Source organism: Salminus brasiliensis, chromosome 13 (genome assembly GCF_030463535.1).
Source record: "Salminus brasiliensis chromosome 13, fSalBra1.hap2, whole genome shotgun sequence".
In the NCBI taxonomy this organism is placed as follows: Eukaryota; Metazoa; Chordata; class Actinopteri; order Characiformes; family Bryconidae; genus Salminus; species Salminus brasiliensis.
The window spans coordinates 5,143,337-5,169,633 of NC_132890.1; the positions used below are offsets into that span (position 1 = coordinate 5,143,337).

The 26,297-nt window shown below is 43.9% G+C and overlaps 1 protein-coding gene across 1 annotated transcript in view; it reads right to left on the reverse strand.

Annotated features, from left to right (window-relative positions):
* sema3d (sema domain, immunoglobulin domain (Ig), short basic domain, secreted, (semaphorin) 3D) overlaps positions 1 to 26,297 on the reverse strand; it is a 66,543-nt gene that overhangs the window by 13,492 nt on the left and 26,754 nt on the right. The window contains exons 4-15 of the mRNA XM_072695892.1: positions 19,575 to 19,637; positions 19,211 to 19,330; positions 17,611 to 17,710; positions 15,068 to 15,196; positions 10,204 to 10,346; positions 6,553 to 6,667; positions 5,349 to 5,418; positions 4,831 to 4,975; positions 4,163 to 4,385; positions 3,421 to 3,509; positions 2,674 to 2,715; positions 1,634 to 1,791 (exon numbers count right to left, since the gene is read on the reverse strand). Coding sequence (XP_072551993.1) covers positions 1,634 to 1,791; positions 2,674 to 2,715; positions 3,421 to 3,509; positions 4,163 to 4,385; positions 4,831 to 4,975; positions 5,349 to 5,418; positions 6,553 to 6,667; positions 10,204 to 10,346; positions 15,068 to 15,196; positions 17,611 to 17,710; positions 19,211 to 19,330; positions 19,575 to 19,637 — 1,397 coding nt within the window. The remainder of the gene's footprint in view (positions 1 to 1,633; positions 1,792 to 2,673; positions 2,716 to 3,420; positions 3,510 to 4,162; positions 4,386 to 4,830; positions 4,976 to 5,348; positions 5,419 to 6,552; positions 6,668 to 10,203; positions 10,347 to 15,067; positions 15,197 to 17,610; positions 17,711 to 19,210; positions 19,331 to 19,574; positions 19,638 to 26,297) is intronic.

Consider the following 26,297-nt stretch of genomic DNA (forward strand, 5'->3'; position numbering starts at 1 on the left):
CTTGATCAAAACATCAGAAACCATGCTGGAGCTCCAGACCAGATGACAAATGATCACAGGGGAATATACAGTCTCCTAAACAAATATCTCTCTCTCTCTACCACTCTCACTCTCTCTCTCTCTCTCTCTCTCTCTCTCTCTCTCGCTTTCTCTCTCTTCCTCTCTGACGCTGCATCTGCTAGGAATGACCTGACCTGCTTGTGTCAGCAGCAAACCCGAAAGCCAGGGCAGGAGAGAAAAGGGCAAGAAAACTTCTTTGGCAGCTCACATACATCATCTCAACAACAAAGCTCCTCTAATCAATTTGCCTGTCCAGTCCACTCCCACAACACCCTGTGGGCATCGGAGCCGCAGAGGAAAATCAAATATTTATCATTTTTTTTCTTGTGCTGAACTCCAGGAAAAAAGCTCACCCTGGAGAAGTAGGTCAGAGTGAGGGCACAGCGGAGTCCACTTGCGCTCTCCTTCGTTACACTTTCCACACACTCATATTTTTATCCTGCCGTATTACCATAGCTTCCATACTAGTCACATTCAGTAAGTGTTTCCAATGTCTTAGATGAACGGTTCTCCAAAGCTGCACTGTCCCCTCGCTTACTTCTAAATGATAAACGATCATTTATTATTATTTTTGTGTTCTATCGCACTGTATTTAGCCATTATTTCATACAATTATAAGCTGCAGAGAGGCTGTGCGTTGCCACATTATAACTAATAATATCAGCTTCCCTTAAATTAATTAATTAATTAATTTATGTCAGCAAGGGTTTCCTCCTTGGTGAAATTCAAACGTGTCTGGTCTCTTTCTGATGGTTGATGCTGTATGTTGGCATCCTGTAGGTCAATTGATGACATTTTAGGACTGTTTGAGACTTCTTGACGAATCTTGTGGTCTGCTCCTGGGCTGGGACGGCCTGCCCTGGCCATGTTCTCCACTCGGACGGTGGAACAGTTGATTTCTGACTGTTCTGGGATCTTTATAAACCCCTTCCCAGATTCATCTGCATCTACAGCCTTCTTTCTGAAGGCCTCAGAGAGATCTTTGGATCTGGCCATGATGGTGATCTTCTTCACCACTCACTTCAACCATCAAGAGCAGACCAACTAAATGTCTGAGGTTTAAATAAGACAGACTCCTCCAGAATAATCCTCTCCAACTATGTTCTGATCATCTGCAGCTGATGTTCTGCACCTGATTTTGAAGTTCTCATTTATTATTAAATTACATTTCTATGAATTATATTATAATTCATAAATCATACTTAAAGGCATTTCTTCAGTGAAGAAATTGATCCCATGAAGATCACATGTCTATATGTTTAAATATCCCAGCCAGCACGCTCATGGGGGGCTCACACAGGTGGAACGTGGCCTAGGTGGGTTCCAGGTTCCAGCATGCTCTCAGAGTGGGTTTGTACATGCATTTTTACTGGGACCCAGTTGGGCTTCTCAAATGGGCCCCATCGTTACAGCCATCCACCCCCATGTGAGGCCAATGTGGAACCCGAGCACAAAACATTCAGGTACCCAGTTAAGCTACCTACACAAGCCCTGCATGGCCATGATAATGTTAAATAAAATATCATGGGGTGTCCTCATCTTTCCCCGGTACTGTACAAGTGTGTGTGTTTACCTCTTGGAGGCCGGAACGTATCTGGAGCAGTGTGAACCGTCCCAGGCGCAGTATGGGTCTCGAGCCAGGCAGCATTCAGCGCAGCCCTGCCCATAAATGTGGCACCTGTGCAGGGCCACCAGCACCAGGCCGTCCCCTCCTCCAACAAACAGCTGCTGCTGAAAACACAAGAACATCACGCCCTCACAAACAGGACACAAGAAGCAGCAGCACCACCAGCAGCAGCGGCAGCAACACAGCCGGGAAAACTGCTTACATCGTCCAGGGTGCTTTTTTTAACCCCCCCCCCGAAAGACCCATCAGTATGGGTGATTTATTCCACTCTGCGTCTGCTGCTCAGAAACCCGACCAGGTATGCTTTCATCTGCAGGCAAATGGACGCGAATGCTTCCCTTCCTTCCTCTTGTTTATTAAAATAGCATTCACCATATCAGCCTGCTAAGTACAGAACTGTGGTGAAGGCATGTAGTTTTGTAGGAGATTTGCTGTAGAGGAGGAAACACAGCAGGCAGAGAGTGAAATATTAATGTTTATGAAAGAAGCAGGGGTCAAAAGAGCGCTGAATAAAGGCAGGAATGATGAAAGTCAGATTGGAAATTTGGAAAGGTCTGGCTTGGGTGACCCTGCAGTGTTCTCTGACTGGTGAGAGAGAGAGAGCGATTGCCAAAGAGATGGCCAGGAGAAAGCAGAGGATTGTCCTTGGCCTGACCCAGCAACGGAGTTCAGCAGATAACGAGACAAACAGGAGCAGGGGGAATGTGTGTGAGTGTGTATGTATGAGGCAGAGAGAAAGAGAGAGAGATGGAAAAAGTGAGATGCAGAGAGGAAAACTAGTATGTACGTGTAGTTACGGGCTGTGATTGTAAAGCAGCCTTCAGCATTTCAATATGCTGCCGTATAAATAATGCTAATGATGATGATAGTAATGATGGCTGCAGTCCCATCTCAGCACTCAAATCTGGAAAGGCCTCGATATTAGACCAGGTGTGGTAGGACTGAACAGGTCAGGTAACAACAGTGAAAGCAGCTGGTGCTCATACCTGTTTAGATGAGATTTCCATACTGAGGATGGGTGAAGGACTCTGAAATAAGTGAATAATACACACAATATGAATCACAAACAACAGAAACAGTCTAGAGATACTTGACATACAGGACTGTGCAACGGTTTTAGACACCTGTGATAATTAAGAGCTAATAAAAGCTCCTTATCTGAGCAGTAAGTGTTTATTTGCTCGGTAAAACCGTGATATTAGAATAAACACTAATAATATCACACCTACAGAAAGTGGTGGTGGTTCTCCATCACTGTGTTCATCATTAGAACATCTCCAAAGTTCTCCTCTCTCATGGAGTCTAGTATTATTTAGAATTCTCCTCAGATCAACACCTGGTTTGATAAATCAGGGCTTAATGATGGTAAATCAGGTGAGCTGCTGCTGCTGCTGCTGCTAATGGAGTTGAACACATCCTCCACGCTGTGCTGGCTGGACTGGGGGGGCGTCCAGGAGAAGCCTGGAGGAACCGAGCTCTGTTCTTCAGACTAGCTCACCGACAAGATCTCACTTCTTTCTTTCTTCAGAATGAGAAGCTCTTGTTTCTCCTTTTTACTGGATTTATGTTCACCTGCTTTATCTGTTCTGATGAGATCTGGAGCTTCTACAGTAAAACTCTCTCACTGCTGAGAGACGGGGGTTAAAATAATGGGCTTAGGTGCCTAAAACGTAAACTTTTGCACAGTGCTGTAATTGTTTGTCTATTATTATTATTATTATTATTATTTGTACCTTGAACACCTGCAGTTCCTCCAGTACAATCTCTTCTGTAGCCCAGTTTTCCTGGGTGATGCTAACCACCTTCAGAACTGAACCGACGTCTGTAAAACACAAGCCAACATGTTTCTCATCTCAGAACATTGGGCTGCACTGCCACCTGCTGGTGGTGCTGGTGGTGAGTTTACATCCTTTAATCCAGGGTCTGGTCCTGTATTTTCTAATCACTGGGAGCATACTGACCTGTTGGTTGACCTCATTAGCCATTCATTATAAGCCCTACTTTTCTCAGAGCCCCTTTTTTTACTATATGGACAAAAGTATTGGGACACCGGCTTAGTCATAGTCTCTTCTAAACTGTCTCTACTGTCCAGGGAAGAAGGCTTAGGACTAGATTTTGGAGGAGTATTGCAGTGAGGATTTGATTGCATTCAGTGACAATTGTGTTAGTGAGGTCAGGTTGTTGGATGACCACCACTCCACCTTATCCCCAACTCCCCAACTCATTTCAAAAGGATGGATGGAGCTCCATCACCATCATCCCAGAGAACACAGTTCTTCCACTGCTCTACAGCTCATTGCGTGGGGGCTTTATACCCCGTCTAGCCCATGCCTGCCATTAAGCTAGCTGAATACATTCATTAGAAGAGGTGTCCACAAACTTTTGTCCATATTGTATAGTTTATATTGGGCTCAGACACAGCTGACAGTGTAATTGTCAGTAAACACCTGTGAGTGTACATTAACTCAAGCTCACCTGTTCCCAAAAACATGACCGCATACTGGCCATCCTCCGCGGAGACGCGGTCCACTACAATCTGAGTGAGCCGGTACTCTGTGTTGACCCGTGTGAAGATGGGCCGGCCCGTGATGGGGTACACAGAGTGGTACATGAGCGGGTGCACGCGGATGAAGCTGATGACATCATCAGGGAAGTCTTTAGTGGTCTTTATACGTGGGTCGTAAGTGCGACTCGGACACTGTTGAGGACACATAGAATATAATTAAAAAAATTTCATTTTTCACTTTTTGACCTAATGTTAATCTGGCGGTTGCTTTTTAGACTGTGACAAAATTTCATGAGGAATGGACCAATAGAAATGCTCCAAAATGACTTGCAGTAAAATCTCTTTACATTGACTTCCATTGAAAGTTCAGGAGTTTTTTTCCTTCTCCTGTAAAGTTAATATTTTGGATATTTCGGATATTTAAAAAAGAAAAGGGAGTAAAATGAAAAGTGCTCAAATACATTTGTCTAATATACTGATATTAGATGGACCTTTCTATAGTGGGAAATTTCAGGCAGAAATAAAAACATTAGGTTGTAGCTCCCTCTAGTGGTGAAATGTGAAACTCTACAGTGAATAGTGGTCTAGGTGAGGTGAGAGAGACAGAGAGTCAAATGAGGAATGAGGAGGCTCTGACCGTGCCAGGTCTCGGGTAGGGTATGCGTCCCTCATATTCCACCCAACGATGGTCTGGTCCCTCCTTATGAGCATATGGCCCGTTAAACACAGCTCGGATATCCTCCATGTTGTACACACACACTGCTGAGCCCTTAAAAATAGAGCTGACAAAGCACACACACGTTCACACATAGCACATCATACAAGTATAATTCATTTACTATAGAAGACCATTGTGTCCCCGGGCTTATCTTTAATCAAGGCCTAATCTTGGCAAGGTTTTCTAAAACACAGAAAAAGCAGAAGGCCTCTGACCAACGTGATGGAATCGGAGCTGAGTATGAGCTGTGTTTGGACATTCATCTGGGCTGATATTAACAAACCAAGCACGTGACGCTGTAAGGAAGGTCTCTCAGGGCTGTAAACAGTAAAGGAAGCCAGAGCTCTGGATGGTTTTATATCTTTGGCCTTATCTGAGGCTCGTGGCTGAAATCTAACAGCGCTGAACAGCATCTGTTGTTCAACAGGGTGAAGTACCTGGTAGTGGTGAATACTCCATACACCTTTGGGTTCCTCTCATCTCTACTGGGGAGCATGAAGATGTCCTCTAGAATGTATAAACACACACATACACACAGTATATGAGCGAGATATCTGTGTTACTATGGAAACCAGCCAGGTTTAAGCACATGTAAACAAAAAGAAGAAGAATAAAAAGCTGCTTATCTGGGCAGTAAGTGTTTATTTGCTCAGTAAAACACTGATATTAGAATAAATACTAATAATATTAATATAAAAGTGGTCGTGGTTCTCCATCACTGTGTTCATCATTAGAACATCTCCAAAGTTCTCCTCTCTCATGGAGTCTAGTATTATTTAGAGTTCTCCTCAGATCAACACCTGGTTTGATGGTAAATCAGGGCTTAATGATGGTAAATTAGGTGAGCTGGTGAAGAAAGTGAAGTAATCCATGTCCAGGAGCGTCCAGGAAAAATCTGGAACCAAGCATTGTTCTGCACACTAGCTCCGGAGATAGACTAAATGTCCAAATGTTTGTGGACCTCCCTTCCATAATAGGGAGGGCATTCTACACACACAGCTTGTCGAGTAAAACCCTGTAGAGTAAAGTATTACCAATAAAATAGGACTCTCTGGAGCAAATACACAACATGAACCTATTGGCACCATGCTGCCTAATGCCAGGTGTGGGCTATGGAGGAGTATAAAGCCCCCCAGCATTGAGCTGTGGAGCAATGGAAGAACTGTGTTCTGTAGGATGACATTTGGAATGAGTTGGGAAGCTAGGGATGAGGTAAGATGACCTCACTAAGGCTCTTGATGTTGAAGGCAATCAAATCTTTACAGCAATGGTCCACTATCTAGCATAAAGCCTTCTTTCCTGGACAGAAGAGACAGTTACTCCAACAAAAGCAGGATAAACTCATTGTACTACCCTTTATTTTGGAAGTAACAATGGAGTGGCAGGTGTCCCAATACTTTTGTCCATTTATAGTGTATCAATTACTTTCTTTAAAAGGTCTTATTGCTGAGAGAAATGCGTTTAAATAATGTAAAGAAAACTTCAGCTCAGTTCTGTACAGTTCTGTTTATCAAATATTAAAACTGAAATTATTAAAAAGTATTTTTTTCATTTTTTAAAACTAGTCATAAACATCAGAGCTAATAAACAACCTAGAACATCTGTTCGTACGTGGAGTTTGTGTAAAACCACCCAACTTACGGAGCTCATCAAAGTGTGTATCCACTCCATCTGTTCCTGGAATGGAGCACACAAGGCGGGCCTTGAGGAATGTCGTCCACTTGTTGGTCAGACTTCTCAAGCCTCCCACGTCATTCTGAAACGCACACACACACACACACAGAACACACGGTCATGGGCCAGGCTTCCCAAATCAGTGTCGTCATTCAAAACCGGCGGCTTTAACAAACTGTTGCTTTTTATTTTACAGACTCCATAAATAAACCCACATTAAAGAAGGTGAAGAGCTCCATCTGTGTCTGATTAGGCCAGCTTATTTAACTAAGGGAAGGTGGGGAGGAGGCCTAACAAACATCAATTACACACAGACCCTCTGGACAGAGGGAGGACCCAGGAATGAGAGAGGGGCTGACTCTCTGAATCGAATTTCTTTGAATATACACAATGGCTGTTAGGATAACTCGATTAAAGCCCAGCAGGAATTAGATTAGAAAGTGCCCTCTTGATGAATTGGTCATGATTACTTGTCAAATGTTTTTGGACATAGCTTTACGTAAAAGTTGTGGTCAGACGTTTACGCACACTCATAACGGACATGAATGTCTTGGGTCCTGTTAAGACATCCAATTGTGTCCAAGTGTCAACCAGTCCTCTAGCTGGTAGATGGTTTCTGAGGTTATGCTGAAGAAGTCCTCCTTCATTATTCCATCCACTTTGTCCACTTTGTGCAATGCACCAGTTCCAGCAAACGTCTCATCTGACCATAAACCTCTCCTCCAGAAGCCCTTTTCTTTGTCCAAGTGGACAAACAGCTGCTAACTTCAGTTGAGCTTGTAGGTTTCCCATTTCTGGACCATGCGCTTCTTTCTTTGACCCTCTCAGTCCATGGCCATATAAAACCTGACTGTATCTGTAGATCTGTAGAGCAGGCCTGTGCCTGGGTAGTTCTTGGTTTCTCCCTGACCTTCCAAACCAAACTCCCTGTCAGCTAAGGGAGACAGTGTGGGACCTTGAGGCTACACCTCCCAATACGTTGAACTTAGGCTCAATTGTTTAAAGCACAGATGATCTTGGAATCTGCGGTTGTTTACAAATAGCTCTAAGACACATTCCTGACATTTCCTAAAGCCTCTTCGTCCTTCTCAGATCTGCACTGAGCTCCCATTGTACTGTGTGTTGGTCAATCCAATCGAGTGCTGTCAAACAAGCCCTTATTATGTGGGTACAGAGAAGCTACCAGCTGTAGCCAATCAAGATCACTAACAGGAAGTTAGGAGTCCTTGGCCATGGCGAGTTTAGAGACACTTTCGAACTTTCAGCACCACTGAATTAATCTCCTATGTGGTGGTATGTATGTTTTTAAGGCTGTATGTAGAATTTTAACCCTGTGTTGATTCAAGAAAACCCACAAAACAGTTCTGTGATGTCCATGATGAGAGAAATGCCTCATATTTACACTTTTTAGATGAAAGCACTTATTGTCAGGCCTTATTTTAGAATATTGAGTACTCTGTACTACTTCTATGAGCCATACTGATAGCCCTGACATCCGAGTGTGTTTTTGTAAGAATCAGGAGGGTCTGCACTGCAGCTGTGTGAACACTAGCCATGTTGTTTATAAGGACAATAATGACCCTTTTCAATAATTCTTAGGGTCAGGTTAACTGTCTCTAGACCCCTAGTTTACAATAGCAGAGAGGCCGGCTCTTGGTGGAGGACATTTGCTGCTGAGGACACTCGTGTGAATCTCCTTGCTATTCTTCAGAAGGGCCTAACGATCACATCAAGCTGAGTACTTCAGTCTGTATGGCTATTCCATTCACGGCCATTACGGCAGCTGAACAACACGTGCACTTGAGAGAGCGGGGAGAAAGGGGAAACACAAAGGGCTTTAGGAGTAGCCTTTTCCGAGCGCTTTAATCTTCAAAGATGCTCTCTCGACTGAGTGCTGTTACCCAGAGAGGACTCTGGTCTCGGCGAGCTTTACAGCTTACTCCCAAAGCTATAAATGCCACCGAGCTTCAGACCAAGAATTTTGCAATAGAGCTCGGAATTTTTATAGCTTATAGGCTAAAAGAGCGGTAGACGAGTGAGAGCCTGCAGCAGAAAGTAAGGCGTACAGCCCCCACGCATCCCACACATCTGCTTATAAGGATATTTGGAAAAGGAACACTTGAGATGTGTGAATGAAATACGACCCAAAGTATTAGTAACAGTGGCAAATGAGCTTCTAGAGCTGGCCTTGTGTATACATGTCAGACAGCTGCAACAGACCACCAGAAGTGACCCGTAGATCATTTCTTTATAGTACCTCTAGTACTTAATCAATTGAATACCCAAATCGTGAAGTTTTCACAGTGAATCCACACTCCTGATATGTAATATTTGCCCAAAAACACCCTTATGGTGTTTTTGGGCAAATATTACATATTAGGAGTGTGGATTCACTGTGGAAACTTCAGGATCTGGGTGTTTAATTTGAATAAGAATTAAGTACTAGAGGATTGTATGATATATCGTTGCAATACTTGCCATGTTGATTTTCTCATAACAACAGTCAGTTCTGGATACATGGCAAGACCTGGGCTGCAAGGTCCAAACCGCTATGGCCTGACAACTACAGTCATCCACGAAAAGGTAAAGCTTGCATGGAGCTCCTGGGAGGGGTGGATTAATACACAGGCTACTCTAGACTGCAGCCTATGGGCCCAGGCAGGAATTGGGGGCCAGTGATTGGCTAGAAAATGTTTAGGGTTTTTTTTTTGTGAGCTCTCATTTGTCCATTTGGTACAGTAATAGACAATTTGTGGGTTCATGATTGGTTACATCTGGAAGGTTTCCAGGTCAGTTTTTTTTTTATTTCTTGCTATGAGTGCAGGGGTTAAACAGGGTAGGTGAATCCTGGAGCTGCTGCTGGTTTCGGGGTTATGTTGAAGGCCTATATGATGACATTGGGAATAGGAGGCTTACATCTTTAGTATTTTCTCATTGGTACAGTGTGGATAAATAAAAACACTTGTAGATGGGACCACAGAACCTGACGAAATGGGCCAGACCTGATCACTCTAACAGTGACATCCAGACAACTATCGAACAATATTGGCACTTGCACAGTGAAGGCCCCGCACAAACTGTAGCCTAGGACCCCTATATTACCTTAATCCACCACTGGCTCCTGGTCAGCAGTGGTGAGAATCTACCAACAGTGGTCCGAGGAAGGCCCATGAACCAGCAACCCTGTATTTATATAACTTTACCCTGGATATCTTTACTGGATACTGAAGTTCATCATAGGCTTTTGTGCTACCATCAAATTTCTAGAAATTCCTCAATAAGGGCAGAGTACAGCTCAGCACTGTCCTTTCAGAAATAATGAGTCTAGTTAGCGCGATTACAGCCCAGCGCAAAGGGAGCTCTACTGTCATCATGAGCGATGACTCAGGCTTGACTACACAGGCCAACCTCTGGTGTGATTTACCCTCCCTGACAACAGTGGTAAGGTCTGCTTTCAACAAAGCATATCAAGTGGAGCACACCAGAAAGCCTGCTCTCCCTGTGGGGACACTAACTCACCTGCTGCACTGTGAAACAGACAGATCAGAGAAAAGGGAGGCCTTCCTTTATCAAGTGGAGCAAGGACGGCCGCGTGGGCGTTCTCTCGGGGGCCCTTACCTTGCAGACACGGGCGACGCGAGACAGCACGCCTTTGTCCATGGTGCTCCCGTCCCGGGACATCTCGCGGAAGAAGAAGTAAATCTTGTCGTCGTCTGGGTTGAAGGTGTCTGCGATCGGATGAGCTGCTATAAACTTGGCCTCTGTGGAAAAAAGAGACACATGTGCCTTGTATCTTCACTCACTGGTCAATTTATCAGAAACACTACCATATAAATGCATGCTGTAGGTTTTACAATTACAATTAGCCCAATTTCTAGGCCACCCTCCACCCCGTCCATCAGTTGAAAGAGACCACCAAATGACCCACAGATATTATTTAATTATTTGGGTGGAGGACCATTCTGAGCACAGCACTGGCACGCACATGACAGTGGCATTTAGTGTGACAAAAGTTTTGGGACACGTAACATTCATTGTTTAATCCTGCTTTTGTTGGAGTAACTGTCTCTCCTGTCCAGGGGAGATTTCTTTCTAATAGACATTTGGAGGATTTGCTGTGAGGATTTGATTGCATTCAGCAACAAGTGTGTTAGTGAGAGCAGGATGCTGGATGGTCACCACCCCACCTTATTCCAAAAGTACTGGATGAAGCACCAACCAGCATTCCAGAGGACCCAGCTCCATAGCTCCACAGTTCTGCTCTGGTGTACTTGAGCAATTGTACCTTATTTGACTTGTACTTTACTTGAGTATTACTCAAATTGAGTATTCAGTTCTATTTCCAAAGCCATAGTCGGAAGGAAATGTGTGCGGTTATACGGTTCTACCAGCAGTGGCAGAAATCCAGGACTACAGGAAGTTACTACCACCTTAACCCCTTAACCCTCCAAGGCTTATTACACACTAAGGTGTATTACTCAGTAACTACAGGGACGTCTGTACAAACTGGTGGGGCTATTCTCTGGTAATAGAAGTAATAACACTTGCTGGCGGACCATAGGCTGTTTAGGGGGCCTAATTTTTGTTTTTTTGGAACTTGTTTATATCAACATTTTATATATTAATTTTTATTTTATTGTAAATGCATTTTACTAGTGGTTCTGTGGTGTTGTGGCCACTGATGAATGGCTAGACTCTACCCTAAGGTCATCGCAGCAAAGACGTAGCCATTAGAGAATGGCTAACACAAGCTGTTCACAGAAAAAGATAGGCTATAGTCTCTGAAGATGTCTAAAGTGGCCAGTAATTACATACCAAATGTATGCCCTCACCTGGTGACTCACAGTTATTCACACATCACCCGATACATCTCAATAGCATCAGTGTTAGAGAAAAGAGGGCTTGTGGATGTTCTAGATGTCCTTCTAAATTGCCTTTAATCCATTCAGGATGGGTCAGAAAACAAGGTAAATGTATGTGTTTATAATCCCACTATGGCTGGAAGTGATTTTACACCCAGGAGAGAGCTTCCTCCAGGCCAACGCAGAGCTACAAACTTCCCCTCTCCACACAGAGCTGCTTTGTACTTTAACCTGGACCTAACGGTGACTGTAAGCCAGCCACACCGAGGAAAGGCGAGGAGAGGAGGGGTGGAAAGGCTGTGTTAGCACTTGGACTGGTCTAGGGCAGGTTTGTGGTGAATATGACCATTTCAACAGTCAAATCCAACCCAAACAGAGTAAAACCACCATGCCCAACACAGCATGGAGCCAACGCCCATGATTTATCACAAGAGCTGTATTTTCCCAACCGCTTTATTAATGACTACCCTTAATAACTCACTTTAAGCCTCTCACTGATTATCCATAAAATACAGAACACAAAGGAGTACGACACACAAGTAGCTCACTGAGACCTACAGCTCAGCAGAGTATCAGAAGATCAGAAGACGTAGTCCTATAAAACAAGACCAGGCCGGAGAGAAGAAGGTACGAGGAGATGAAGGGTGGTAACCCATGCCTGCACACATTTATACACCCATCCTTTACTGTGAAGAAGCCTGTGGGAAAGGAGCTGGGTGGAGCTGTTGCAGATGGATTTCAGTGAGAGAAAAAGTGTGTGGCATCAGCTCTGTGCTGGCCATGGAAACCTGAATTTGTCTGTGGTTTGTGGTCATTCGCTCTCTTTCTATGGCCTGTTTGTTTATGTGCGCAGGGTTGAATCTCTGCTTTTTGCGTTACAGGGATGAGTGAGATAATTTGCTCGCAATTCCGCCATACTGCGGGACATAAAGCAGACCTTTGTATAAACTGAGTAAGAGAAGGTCTGGAAAAGTCAAGGACCTCCTTCACTGACCAACATCAGGTGAGAACACAAACACGCTCATTTGAGGCATTCTTGCTGCGGCGCTAAGGAACTTAAGATTATCAAAACAGTTTGGTTCTGGACCACAAACCCTGCCAACACATTAAAAAGACAGAGCAATATAATAAAACTGCTATAACTCCAGACACCAGACCCCTTTCAAACTGTTCACCTTATTTAACCCAAGATGTACAACGTACACTATACGTCCATTCAGCTAAATTAGGTTGCACCCACCTATTGCTGACCCAGATGTGCAAATGCACACACATACCTTGTCTAGTCCCTGTAGAGAAGAAGTACTGCCAATACAATAGAACTAATAAAAAAAAACTGTTGGCACCATGCTGCCTAATGCCAGACGTGGGCTAGAGGAGTATAACGCCCTCCAGCATTGAGCTGTGGAGCAGTGGAACCAAGTTTTCTGGACTGATGGTGGTGCTCCATCCAATACTTCTGGAATGAGGTGGAGTGGTGGTCTATCAACATCCTGACCTCACTAACATTTCTGTAGCTGAACGCAATCAAATCCTTATGGCAATGCTCCTCCAAAATCTAATAGAACACCTTCCTTGACAGTAGAGACAGTAGTTACTCCAACAAAAGGAAGATAAACATTTCATAATCCCCTTAGTGAATGAGTGAATGAGCATATGTCCCAATACTTTTGTCCACATTGTGTACCCTCAGTGAGTTAGGGTTTAAACAAGAGTCTTGCATCAGTTCAGAAACCTTTACAGCTTGTAAGGTGACCATGGATGGACTGTCTTCAAGTCATTTTAAAGATTTCCAGCGGGATTCTGGAAGGCCACTCAAGGCCACTCAAGGATTTCTCCAATGCTTCACTCACTGAATGGTCGTTTGGTGGGGGGCTTTGGGTCACGGTCACGTTGAAAGGTGAACCATTTCCCTTTTTGAACTTCCTGTCTCGGTGCTTCAGGCGTTCTCCAAGCATTTGCCTGTATTTCGCACCATCCATCCATCATCCTCATATTTCGACGAGCTCCTCAGAATCCATTAAAAAGAGGGGATGCACGCAATTGGATTTGCCATGAATGTGCTGGTAAACAAGATGTGAGATCCTCAGCATGGAGGACCCACAGTTCTGTCATTTCTCAACCACATTTAAAAATACAACTCCTACAAAACTGAAAACTCGGCTGCAAAAGCCAGTCGGAATAGGGCAACTTGGCAGGCCATGCTGCTTTAGCCCAGAAGCGACCACGCTAACAAGCAGCTTCTCTCTAAAATCCTCCTGCTCTGGTGAATCCACTCGCAGATCTGCATTAAAAAGCTTGACTGTAAAAACAAACACATAAATGTTCCACTTAGCTGGCTGTTATCTAGACGTCAGGAAACGTTTGTCCCGGAAACGTACTGGTTTATTTTGACAACTGAGCCTTCCTAGAACTTTCCCCGGAATTCTCCTGGGAGGTCCGATGAAGGTAGACTGCAGTCTAAACGTCACCTGGATTTCACCAAACAACCATCTTTAGGGGTATTTCTTCAACAAGACCTGATTTGGAGTTTTTTCTTGCCCATACAGTCATATTTATTAAATGGGTCAGATTTGAGGAGCACTTGAGAACCTGGATATCACTGTCTGAACTTGGGAAGGGCTATGTGGTTCTTCTGCTTGCCTTCCATGGCTGTACAGTGGTCTTGACTATGCTCCATGAGATGCTAGAGATGCTAGAGATGCTCCAGCATGTTCTTTTCCATAACAGCATTTCAAAGTTCTCTTAAGAGTGTTTTGCTTTTGTCCCCAACTTCATCATCATCCCCACAACTGATCACAGGTATAAGGTATAACAGTCTGACCACAGTCACCTCCCTGACCATATAGCTCCCAGCTCCTTAAACACACTGCAGTCTAATCACTTTGTTAGTGTGTGTGTGGGTATAGTGGTACACACTCTAGACTGATATCTGTGGTTGTTGGTCTACTGGTGTGTAATAGCTAGTTTATAGTGGGTGAATGTGCTGTGTGTGTGATTTAGCATTAGCATTAGCCTCCACTCGGCTCTAAATGGGTTTTTTAGTGCTGGTTTAGAAACAGAGAAAGGCGAGTGAACGGTTCGCCGGTTCTCCCGCTGGTAAAACAGTAAGTTTCAGTGGGAGTCTTATAAAGGGTCAGATATTATGGACTGTTTTTATGTTCCACTGTAAAATAGCTCCACACTGCAGAACCTCAACTCCTTTATTAACCTTCTGAGAACATCTGCATCGCAGCTGACTGGGTATAATGTCCGTTAAGGGTGCCTTGATGAAACCAGATGGCGCTTTGAACTCGGTGGTTAAAACAAACACTCTGAAATGGACTGGGATTAAAATAGCCAATACCCGATCCATTTAAACAGGCCTGAATCAGCTCTGATCCTTATCCACTGGACCAGATCAGAACATCCTTACATAATTCTAACATGCAATCAAACGTCAAAAGTCTTTAAGTTCTGGTTTAAGGAAGCAAGTTTCTGGTTTATTTTACCACACTCCCCAGTTAGCCCATTAAAAGACCGTAGGAATATGCTATGCTTGCCCATGAGTGAGCCAGTGTTGCATGGACAACGGCACTGAATGTGTGTGTGTGTATGGACACAGTATGGGGCTTTCTTACCGTTGATCCAGTAATCCTCTGAGATGTCTGTTCTGATGTAGTGCTGGTCTGGAGGAGGACCCAAAGAACGGCTAAACGTGCTGTCCTTCCCCAAGAAATCGGACGCTGTACCAGCATACAGATACTGATCTGACAACAGACAGAGATCACACACACTCAGGGCATGACACATTCCTTAAAGATGACCTAAGACTACGTGTTGCAGAATGTATTCATGTTTTTTCAATACTGCAGTGTGGTAAACAATTCAGTGCTTACATTTTTGATCCTTGATTAAAAAAAAAAATCTAAAACCGTGATGATGTTGTATTTCGCCCACAAGCAAGCGGACTTGCTCAGGCTAATTTGACTCAGATGTTCATTGGGAATATTATTTTTGGTGCAAGCAGAATGAGGTCATGTTGAAAGTGCTTACTTCTATGTTATTTATTTATTTGAAATAATTTAAATATTTATTTAAATATTTATTTTGTTAAGATGTGAACAAATTTAGTATGTTTCTTTGTTCAACCCAACAAGGGCTTTTGGGGAGTTCCCGATTGGTGCATCACGACACTTCATCCACAACTCCCCACCTCATCCCAAAAGTATTGGATGGAGCCCCATCACCATCATTCCAGAGAACACTGTTCTTCCACTGCTCCACAGCTCAATGCTGGGGGGCGTTATACCCCTCTAGCCCACGCCTGACATTAGGTTCATGTTCATTATCTGCTCCAATAAGAGAGTCCAATTCTATTGCCAATACTTCTCTACAGGGACTAGACCAGCTGTGTGTAGATGATGCTGATGCTGAATGCATTCACTAGAAGGGGTGTCCACAAACCTTTCGACATATCGTATACAAGGTTTCTGCATGAGAGCAATGATTTATGCTTGGGAAATGATGTCAGAACTTGACCAAACCCAACTGAACCCCATGCGGGCAGTTAAAGCCTATCCGGGTTGTACAATTACGTCAAGCTCTGACTGTGATCCTACACTCTGTGTCGGTACTGGAGTCAGAACCCTGGTGTCGTGAAGACCAGCCACAGGTGCAAGAAGGCAGCGGTTTAGAGTCTTGGCTGCAGCGTTCCCTCTCTCTCTCTCTCTGTTGTTTGATATGTGACCCCTGCTGAGACGAGGGATCTTTTAGAGACTGCATAAACAATTTACTCTCAGCCTCGGCAGTCTCCATAGCAACCACCACAGGAGAGTATGGAGAATGTGAGCTCACGTCATAGGGATGTCGGCCCGATGTGAAATAATCATCAATCGGACATCACTCACAAACGTGCACACACACACACATACATATGCTGATACACACACTATCCCAGTGAGAGATATCTGCATTAAGGCTCATGCAGGGTTGCGGGCTGAGGCAGATCAGAGCAGTGTATGGTTTGGAAATGGCACAGAGGGGCAGATCATAGAGAAGACGGAGTAGAGAATATCTGCGGGGCAGAATGAAATATGAGATGAGATGTGGAGGGAGGATCGCTTTCTGATTTATAGCTCTGTGGTCACCGATTTTGACGTCCATAATGTACAGAAACCATGTACACACAAACACATGCATTAGTGCTTCTCTCTTGCCCTTCACTCTCTGATCTTCAGCTCTTCTTTTGCTGTTGAATGCCTACCCCCTATCCACCCCTCTGTGTGTGTGTGTGTGTGTGGGAGTATGTTTTGCTCTAAATCTTTGAAGGAGTGGGGGGTGTTTGCATCTCCCTGCTAGCTCTGACTTCCATGCCCTCCAGTAAAGTCTGAGAGTCCATTCCCTCTGTAGACTCTTCCTTTAAAGGCTACAGTGAGGCTCTTCAGCTTTTACAGTCTCTGTAAAGCTTTTACAGTACTTGGAAAAACAGGGCTGTGTGTTTTGAGCCGAGCTTGTAGAAACAGGACGGCTTCACTACTGACTCTATTAATTATTGACCCACCAAAGACACTGAGATTAAAAAAGCCAGGAGTAAACGGGGGTGAATCCAGGATAGACTCGGTTATGATAAGATCACTTAATCCAACCCAACGGACAAATGTATGCAATACGTCCAAATACTTGTGGACACCCCTTCTGATACATGCATTATCAGCTATTTTAAGTTGCACCCACTGCAGGCACAGCTTCTCTAGTTTCTGTAGAAAGGTACAGCCAATAGAATAGGACTCTCTGGGGCATAGAAACATGAATGTGTTGGCACTATGCCATGCCTAATGCCAGGCGTAGGCTATAGGGGTATAAAAACTACTGTGATCTCTGGAATGATGGTTGGTGCTCCATCCAATAATTTTGGGATTAGCTGGGGAGTTGGGGATGATGAGGAAGGGTGGTGATCATCATCCAACATTCTGACCTCACTAATGCTCTTGTTGCTAAATGCAATCAAATCCTCACTGCAATGCTATAAAATCTAGTATGATACACTATTTTTTTATTATGCTTGAGCATAAGCAGGTGTCCCAATACTTTTGTTAAATGAAAACAGCACATTTTGAGCTAAGGTTAAAGAAACAGAGGGTCTATAGTATCAAAAAAGACAGCACTACAGCAGAAGACTTACCAGTCAGAACTGAAGCAAAAGGTTGGTGGGGATCAAAAGGGCATTTCAGCCTGCCGGACTCCATACTGCTGCTGACCAGGTGGAGCCAGCCATCCTTTAACTCAGGGAACACATGTCAAGAAAGGTTAACAGTCAAAAGGAGCTTTAATAAAGTTCCAGGCAACTACAAATGATGCCACAGTGTTGGGTTTCCACTGGCATTAGACATTGCAGTAACTGATTTCAGAGCTTTTGTTGAGTTTGATAACTTAGTTCAGTCAAAAGTTCTCAATTTTTTATTTCTGCATCTCAGTTTGCTCAACAATACCTATTGAGTTGAACCTCAAAAACCTTAGAACATGAGCTGCTGCTGAAACTGATTCAATATACCATTAATCAGTATCATTAAATACACCCATAATTTACCCAAACACAATGACCAGAGTTTCCACTCCATCCAGGTTCAACTCCAGCTGAAAAACGCTGCCCATAATGTGTCATTTTTAATGAGGCGACCAATAAAACAAGAGTTAAACTGAAGCGGAGTGAGCGCAGGGCTGAACTCTGGGACAGATTTACTCGTGTTTGTGGTTAAAAATGCTAGCACGCTAAACTGGAAGATCAACGTAAATTCATTCAACTCCAACTGTTTCAGCAAGGTTTGGTTAAAACCCTTGAGGAATAGACCTCTCAGCGCCAGGTCAGACCCCTCAATGCCAGGTCAGACCCCTCAGCGCCAGGTCAGACCTCTTAGCTCCGGGTCAGACCCCTCAGCGCCGGTCTTGGTGAGTAGTTTAATGTAGAAATACGATGCTGTGTCTCTTTGCTAGTTGTGGTGTTCAGGGCGCTCGCTATCGTAGCTAACGTTGCTCATGTTTACATGGGCTGAGTGGGAGGAGTTAAACCTGTCGATTGATTTTTCCTCCTCCAGAATGAAGCTCAGTCAGTGCTGGTCTTTAGTCGGCCCAGTCAGAGATTAGGTGATGTGGTGTTAGCGTGAAGAGATGCTCTGCTCCTTCTCTGCTTTGCTAAACTCCTCACAGGAGGATTCCTATCGGATCTGAGTCTGATATGCACCATCATCTGAATGCCGCTGCTTTCCACACTGTGATAAAGGTCTATATTGTTTACAATGCTTAGTCTATGGCTCCTCCCCTTCAGCTTTTATACTGTTTGTTCCCGTCTGCAGGTTAAAATTCCCTCTATCACATGAGGTGAGAAGGCCTTCCAATTCTCAGACTCCCGACCATGTCTGGCTGTGGTGCAGATGGGATTTAAACTCATGATTTCCTGTCTCTTGACAAGCAGACAGTTAGATGGTTGCTCCAATCTACATCTGTGAAGCTGTGTAAATTTAATAAAAGAAACAAGGTTCAGAGCTTCTTTATGCAGTGTAATTTTACAGCTCTAGACCGGCCCTACGGTCTAACTGCTGCTCATTAAGTGTGAGGAGATCCTAAGTTCAAATCCCAGCAAGAGCTCGGTGCTCCATTGTCTCTGAAATGCCTCCCAGTCTGAGGATGTCATGAGAGAGGGGGAGTTCTACAACATGCTGGAACAACATGACGCTACACCACAAAACAGAAAATATGCATCAATAATCTATAATCTGATCCCTCACCTCTTTGTGGCCCCTGACCTCCAGAAAGGCACAGGTTGGATGGAAGGCGCCAGTGCCACATGTGTAGACATGGGTACGGTTATAGTTGTGCAGAACCCGAACATAATTAGCACATTCAGTCTGAGAGAGATAGAGAGATGGGAGTGGGGAGAGAGAGTGAGAGAGCAAAAAATGAGGTGAAAGTACCAAAGGCCAAAAATAGACAGAGTCTGTGTAAGACATGTTTACAGCCATATAATCCCCCCCTATGGAAAACAGCCGCTTTCACAAGCAGTTTAATGAGAAAAACGAGGTCTGAGTTAGAGAAGGTGGTCAGTTTGGTGAGGTGTTTGTTTAACAGTAATATATCGAGGGTATTACTTACAAGTGGGTTTTTGCCAGCCAGAACACACATATCCACCCTGTCTCTGGGAGCTGGCCAGCTCAGCTGAGGGAAGAATACACACACAGAACGAAGAGAATGTATAAATGTAGGCATAATCAATGGAGAATCCATGGAGAATCTCACAACTTCAATACTGACAACAATAATTATTACTGATATTAAAAAGCAAGGTGTAAACTGGTGTACTGGTGGTTAATGTGTTGAAAGCAGGACAATTGGCCTACAGACAATTGACAAGAACCAAACTGTGATGGCTAGACAACTGGGTCAGAACATTTCCAAAACATCAGGGAGGTCATATGGGGTGTTCCTGGTATGCAGTGGACACTACCTACCAAAAGTATTCCAAGGATGATACAATTTTTACAGGACAAGCTGGATCAATGGCCAAGCTGGAACTACTCTTGAGTATGGCCAAATTCGAACTACTCTCTACATCTGAAATTGTTGTTGCTGGTACTAATGCCATAATATCAGCAGTTCAGTGGATCCCAAGTAATCAGTTCATTCATTTTTCTGGAAAAAATCCGACCTGCCGAACTGACAACATGCCAATATCAGACACACTCATCTCACCTCTACAGGTTCTATGTGAACCCAACACTAACCAGATCAAAAGTACATGGTCTGGACTTTCAGGTCTGAAAAACACCCTCATGCTGTCTGATTTCAAGCAGGACTTAACCATGTCCAGGAGAAATGAAAGGCCCCAACGGATGCCCAGGGATGCCCAGGGTAGGAACCCCCTGGCTCGAAGTTCAGCAGGATCTGATGGAGTCCTGATGGTGCAAGACCTGGGCTGACAACAGGGCCTACGCCAAAGACAATCATCAGCTCTAACTTTTTCCATCTCATTAATTGTCAAGATAAATTTTACGATTTACTGCCCTCCTTTCTCCAGAGTCTTCCGGTAGAGCTGAACATCTGAGAACTTCATGAGAATTTCAGAGAACTTCCACTGGCAAATTCTTGGTGGTCCGAGGCAGATCTTCAGCATTCAACTCATTCAAGTGTAATGAAATGAAATGTGTTTATTCTGACAGACAGCAACAACACACTAAAACATATAGGCCTTATAGGTTCCCAGGAGAGGGATTAAGCCTAGTCCTGGACTATACAGCATTCAGAATGGAGATTTAGGACAATGCGGTTCCAGGAACCCAACCTAGAGCAAACTCTATGTCTTATATAGCCTGTACAAGACATGAAACGCTAATGGAGATCATGTTAATCCGCTGACCTCCACTGAGAGAGGGAGTGTGCGGGCGAGCGTAAGAGAGAAAGTGATCTGAATCATTTTGGCCCTGTCTGTGCACACATGTGTTATAAAAGGCTTAAGTGCTTAGCATGTACAGGCCTGACCTTTAACCCGAGCCCCCCCAGAGCCATCTCCACATGTACCACACAGTCCCACAAACCTCTCTGATTACATTCGATCACACACGCTCGTGAGACGACTTTACACGGCGGCTCTTTGAAGCTGCGCATGGTAACACTCTCCGACAAGAGCTCTCATTAACCACCTACAGTTCCTCACACGCTTATGCCCTCTATCTCTCTCTCACACACACACACACACACACACACACACACACACACACACACACACAGATACACACACTCAAAAGGCAGTAGGAGGCCAGACACTGAAGAACTGGAGACTTAGTTTCTGTGCTAAGTGAAGGAGGTCATTGTATGCTCCAGGGCAGGGTTCTTCAATTGCAGATCTGGAGGGTTAGTGTCCAGCACATTTTACAGTTTGGCCGGTTCCCCTAATCAAACACACCTACTAAATCCTGCCAATAACACATGAGTTGAATCAGATGTGAGCAGATCACCGAGCTGTGGTGACTCAGTCCCACCAGGTCAGAAATTGAAGAACCCTGCTGGCATATCATTTGGGTTCTGTAGATTCATCAGCCAAGCAGAAATCACACCTGTAATACCAGATGCTTTAAGGAATAATGAAGTATAATTACTCATTTAAGTAGAAAATCAACTTTGTGAGACTTCCTTTAAGGTTAACTTTTAAGATTAAGCTACAAAGTAGTTCAGTTTTTTATATTATGCAAAATTTCCCCCTTTTTTTCTCCCAATTTGGTTCTGCCAATTATCCCCTTTCACCTCCCCCTCGCACTAGTAATGCTCCCAACACAAAGAGGGTAAGGACTTGACCCATCTCCTCTGACACTCCTCTGATTTCCACCACCTCTTTCTGAACTGCTGCCGATACAGCATAGCTGTGCAGCCGACACACTTAGTCCCCAGCTCCGCCACACCAGCCAACAGACACCTGTGCCAGCTAGCATCGCTCAGGAGTGATGAGGGGAGAAAGCGCCATCTACCCACTCAGAGAGTGCACAGCCAATTGTGCTCTCTTGGACTCCGGTCGCTGATGGCAAAGTGTCATGTTTTGGGGGTTTGAACTTGCGGCCCCTGGACCGTAGTGGTTTATTGCTGGCTATCCAACTTTGTTATTATCAGTACTGGTGATAAATTGTTCATATTGGTATTGTTTTAGGAACTACGGAGGAGAACGACATAAAAAATAAGACCTTTATGGGAATTAGATTTGAGCAAATACAGATTTTAAGGTATTTATAGCGGATGTAGAAAAAAGCACTGGTTTACTGGCTGCTGAGTAAACTTAATTTAGACCAAATTTTAATAAATAGCGTAACAGTGTCCTTTTATGGACCAACTGAACTCAGGATAGGCTGCCTCAAAGTGGATGTCCACAGATGTCACATCAGCCAGTGCTCACTGGGCTATCTCACACTTCCAGGTACAACCACAAATAAACTAGTGTGTGCTTTGAGGGTTTAGAGAAGGAGAGAGAGAGAGAGAGGAAAAAGAGAGGGCAGTGAAATACACAGAGGAGAGGGGTAGATCATACTGGCAGCTGCTGTTAGTCAACACAGCTGGGTCTGCTTATTTTGATAAGGTCAGGGTGGAGCACATTTTTCTGTTCATGTGTTTGTGGTGCTGATGCACATACAGGGCAGATGAGGGCATATTTTTTGTATTTTATATATATATATATATATATATATATATATATATATATATATATATATAAAGTCACATGAGACACATCAGTTTCTATTATGTCAGACTGTATCCATCTGTTTCTCTACATACTTTATTAGTTAGCCTTGGTTCTTCAATGGACAGGATCCCACATGACTGACCACCACAGAGAAGATATTGTTTGAGCTCCTGTCTCTGACTTTACCTTCGTCTACAAGGTGAACCGGCTAGGTAGGAGTGGACAGTGGGTGGACATACAGACACAGTGTTTAAACACTCCAGCAGCAGCACTGCTGTGTCTGATCCTCTCGTACCACCAGCCCAACACACACTACTGAACACACGCTGAAGCCTCCACCATGTCAATCAGTGTCAGTGCAGTGCTGAGAATGACCCACCACCCAAATACTACAGTCTGCTTTGTGGTGGTCAGTCCTGTGGGGTCCTGACCACTGAAGAACAAACAGGGTGAAAGGAGGCTAAATAATAAAGTCTGCAGAGAAACAGATGGATACAGTTTGGATTTATAGAACTACACAGTCCTCCTGTATGGGGAGTGGAGCTGATGTAATGTGTCCAAGTTCAGATATATATATATATATATATATATATATATATATATATATATATATATATATATATTTATATATATAAACCATTAAAAACAACATTCTATCACAAACCCTTGAACAGTACTGACGAGGGGTGAGCATGAGAGCTATGGAGACAACACGTCCACTGCTGGGTTGGAAATGTCATACAACTATTGTAGTGCTGGTGTCCCATGTCGCCATGGTGACAGTGATTGGCAGGAGCGGGAGAAGTAGGGTCAGTGGAATCCAGAGGAACTGAATGGCTCTATAGAACGATGCCGTGGGAATATGGAGATGCGACACAAGTGTGCTGTGTTCCTTTAGTTCAACATGGGAGATGGCAGCGCGTTCTCCTCTGCAGACATGAGTATGTGACATTATGCGCAAGCACATTCACACACTGACACACACACACTGACACACACACACAAGCACAAACAATAAGAAAGAATTACCTCATCCTCACAGACATTTATAAGCTAAACACTCTTGGTGTTGTGTATTTCTGTAGGATTACCATAGGCCGGAGTTTATAGCATGCTCTGGCCTTCTCTAGATGTCCAGCCCATTCAGACTGATTTTTCCCAGTAATTAGACAAATAAACACTGACTGTGTGTCGTAAAACTTGCTTGACCGCAGACAGTGACACTGGTGTTCCACCAGCTTCCTCCAGATCATGGCAGGCCTGTGCCTTGGTGGTTCTTGGGTTGTTCCTGACCACTTTTGGACCTATTTTCTCTCAGCTGAGGGCGACAGTTTGGGTTTTCTTCCAGACTTCGGCAAAGCTGCTACACCTCCCAATAACTTGTGCTTAACATACAGCCGCTTCAATTAACGATCTTAGAATCTGTAGTTGTTTAGAAATGGCTCCAAGAGACGCTTTTGACTATAAATCTACGATCGTCCCTCTCAGATCTGCACTGAGCTCACTAAAAGTCAATCCAATGACTGCTGTCAAACAAACCCTTTTATGTGGGTACAGAGCAGCTCACAGCTGTAGCCAATCATGATCACCAACAGTATGGTTAAGAGGCCTTCGTCTTGGTGAGCTTTTGGAACTTTTCGAACCACTGAATTAATCGCCTAAGTGGATGCACATGTAACTTGAGTCTGTATGTATAATTTTACATTAAATGTAAAGATTGAAACTAAACCTTTTAAAGCAGATCCAGGCTTTTTTGATGGATCGGGTATCAGATTCTTCCAATCCTTAAGTTTGCTGTAGCAGAGCGTCCTTTAGACGACAGGATCCTCAGTTGCTTTAAAAACACTACCCTGGACAGATTTAAAAAGCAAAACCGAGCTTTATTTCTAACTAATAACTGATCATGTTGCCATTAAGCAGCCAAAACAAAAGCTAATGTTGGCTTCTAATGCTAACTCTCCATTCCACCTTAAATAGAGCCACAGTTACAGTATATTTCAACAGCAGAGCGTCACTGCAGAATTTTTTCCACAATTTAAGGTGGAACGGAAAGTTCGGGAAAGAGGAAAAGCTTCAGCTTTCAGCTTAGTTTTAGCTCAGAGCCTCTCTGTAAATGTGACACTGCGACAAGAAACGGCTCACAGAGCAGCAGGTAAAGAGTGCTGGTTAATCTGTCAGATAAGGAGGATCTAAACTCTTCACTCTTCCAAAAAATGTTGGTCTGTTTTCTGCCATTTTGTCCACGCTGACAAAACCAACGTTCCTAACGTTCCTCCCATCCGTCTTTACTCCCGAATTAGACGCCTGTTTGGAATCCAAACCATGGTGGAAATGCTCTGTTCTACCAGCGAGAGAACCATGCTCCATTCTTTGGTTCTAAACCAGCTCTGAAAAGTGCATTAAGAACCGAGGAAGAGGCTAATGCTAATGCTAATGCACAAACACACACACACATTAAGTGATCAGACTGCAGAGTTGTAGCTAAAGGAACTGGGAGCTGAAAGGTCAGATGGGTCAGTCAGACTGGACTGTAAGATATTAAACACTAAAGTTCCAAAAGTTGCTCCAAACAAATAAATCAGATTAGATTTTATAAATAGATCTGATTTTAGAAACTGGTGCTAAAATAGTGATTTTGCTGCTGTTAGTATTGTGTAGCAGCACATCTTACCCAACCCACATCAAATGCCCACGCAGTGCCTGTGACGGCAGCCCAACTGGGAACCAATAGGTTTTGTCAATGGGTTCCATGTTAGCCCCCACATATGGATGCCCACCAGGGTCCCACCATGGTCAGTGATTAGGACCAGCAGGGGTTCATCATGAGCCCCATCTGGGTTGTACACTGTACATGGGGCCTAGATTGAATCCATGTGAGATTAGGGTGTGTTGTAATGATGGGGCCCATTTGGGAGGCCCAGTAAAAAATGCATGTACAAACTTACTCCGATCCCATGCCCACCTGAAACCCACCTAGCCCATGTTTCCAAGCTTGTGGCTGGTTAGTTGTGGGGGTCAATTATTTAGTCAGCATTAAGAGACTCAGATCAGATAGGGGGTTTAAAAAACCTTGATTGGGACATCTGGTCCAGACAGTTCTGGTTACTGATATGATATTTTAGCATTATTACCGGGGCTCCTGATCGTACTTATTGATCAGTTTGACTTTGTATGGCTGCACTCACTGAACTTTGACTTGGCTCACTAATTGTCATCTAGTGTTTTTCGCCACTTTCTTGTTTATCTTGTCATGAGAAGAGTAAAAACATAAGGTTTCACTTTTTAAAACTTGGGGGGGGGGGGTGTCATTAAAAGTGGGAATTTGCCAGCGACCACATCCATTACATCCCTGCTGTTAAAAGCAGAACTTCCACATGTTATGAAGAAAGACAGACTTCATTTGACCCCTATAGATATGTTCAAATCAGCACTTCCCTCCCAACAATCAACCCAAATTTATGTCCTTAAGTTAGGGTGTGAAGATGAGCATTGGCAGAGCACCAGAGCTGCTGCAGGCTGCAGTGCTTAATGCTGCTCCACCTCTAGAACATTGTGAACTTGTTTACTTGTTGTTGTTTCTGCTAAAATCTCAATGCTACACTTGCACTGACAGTGAGATGGCCACACACTCACTGTCCAAATGTTTGTGGACA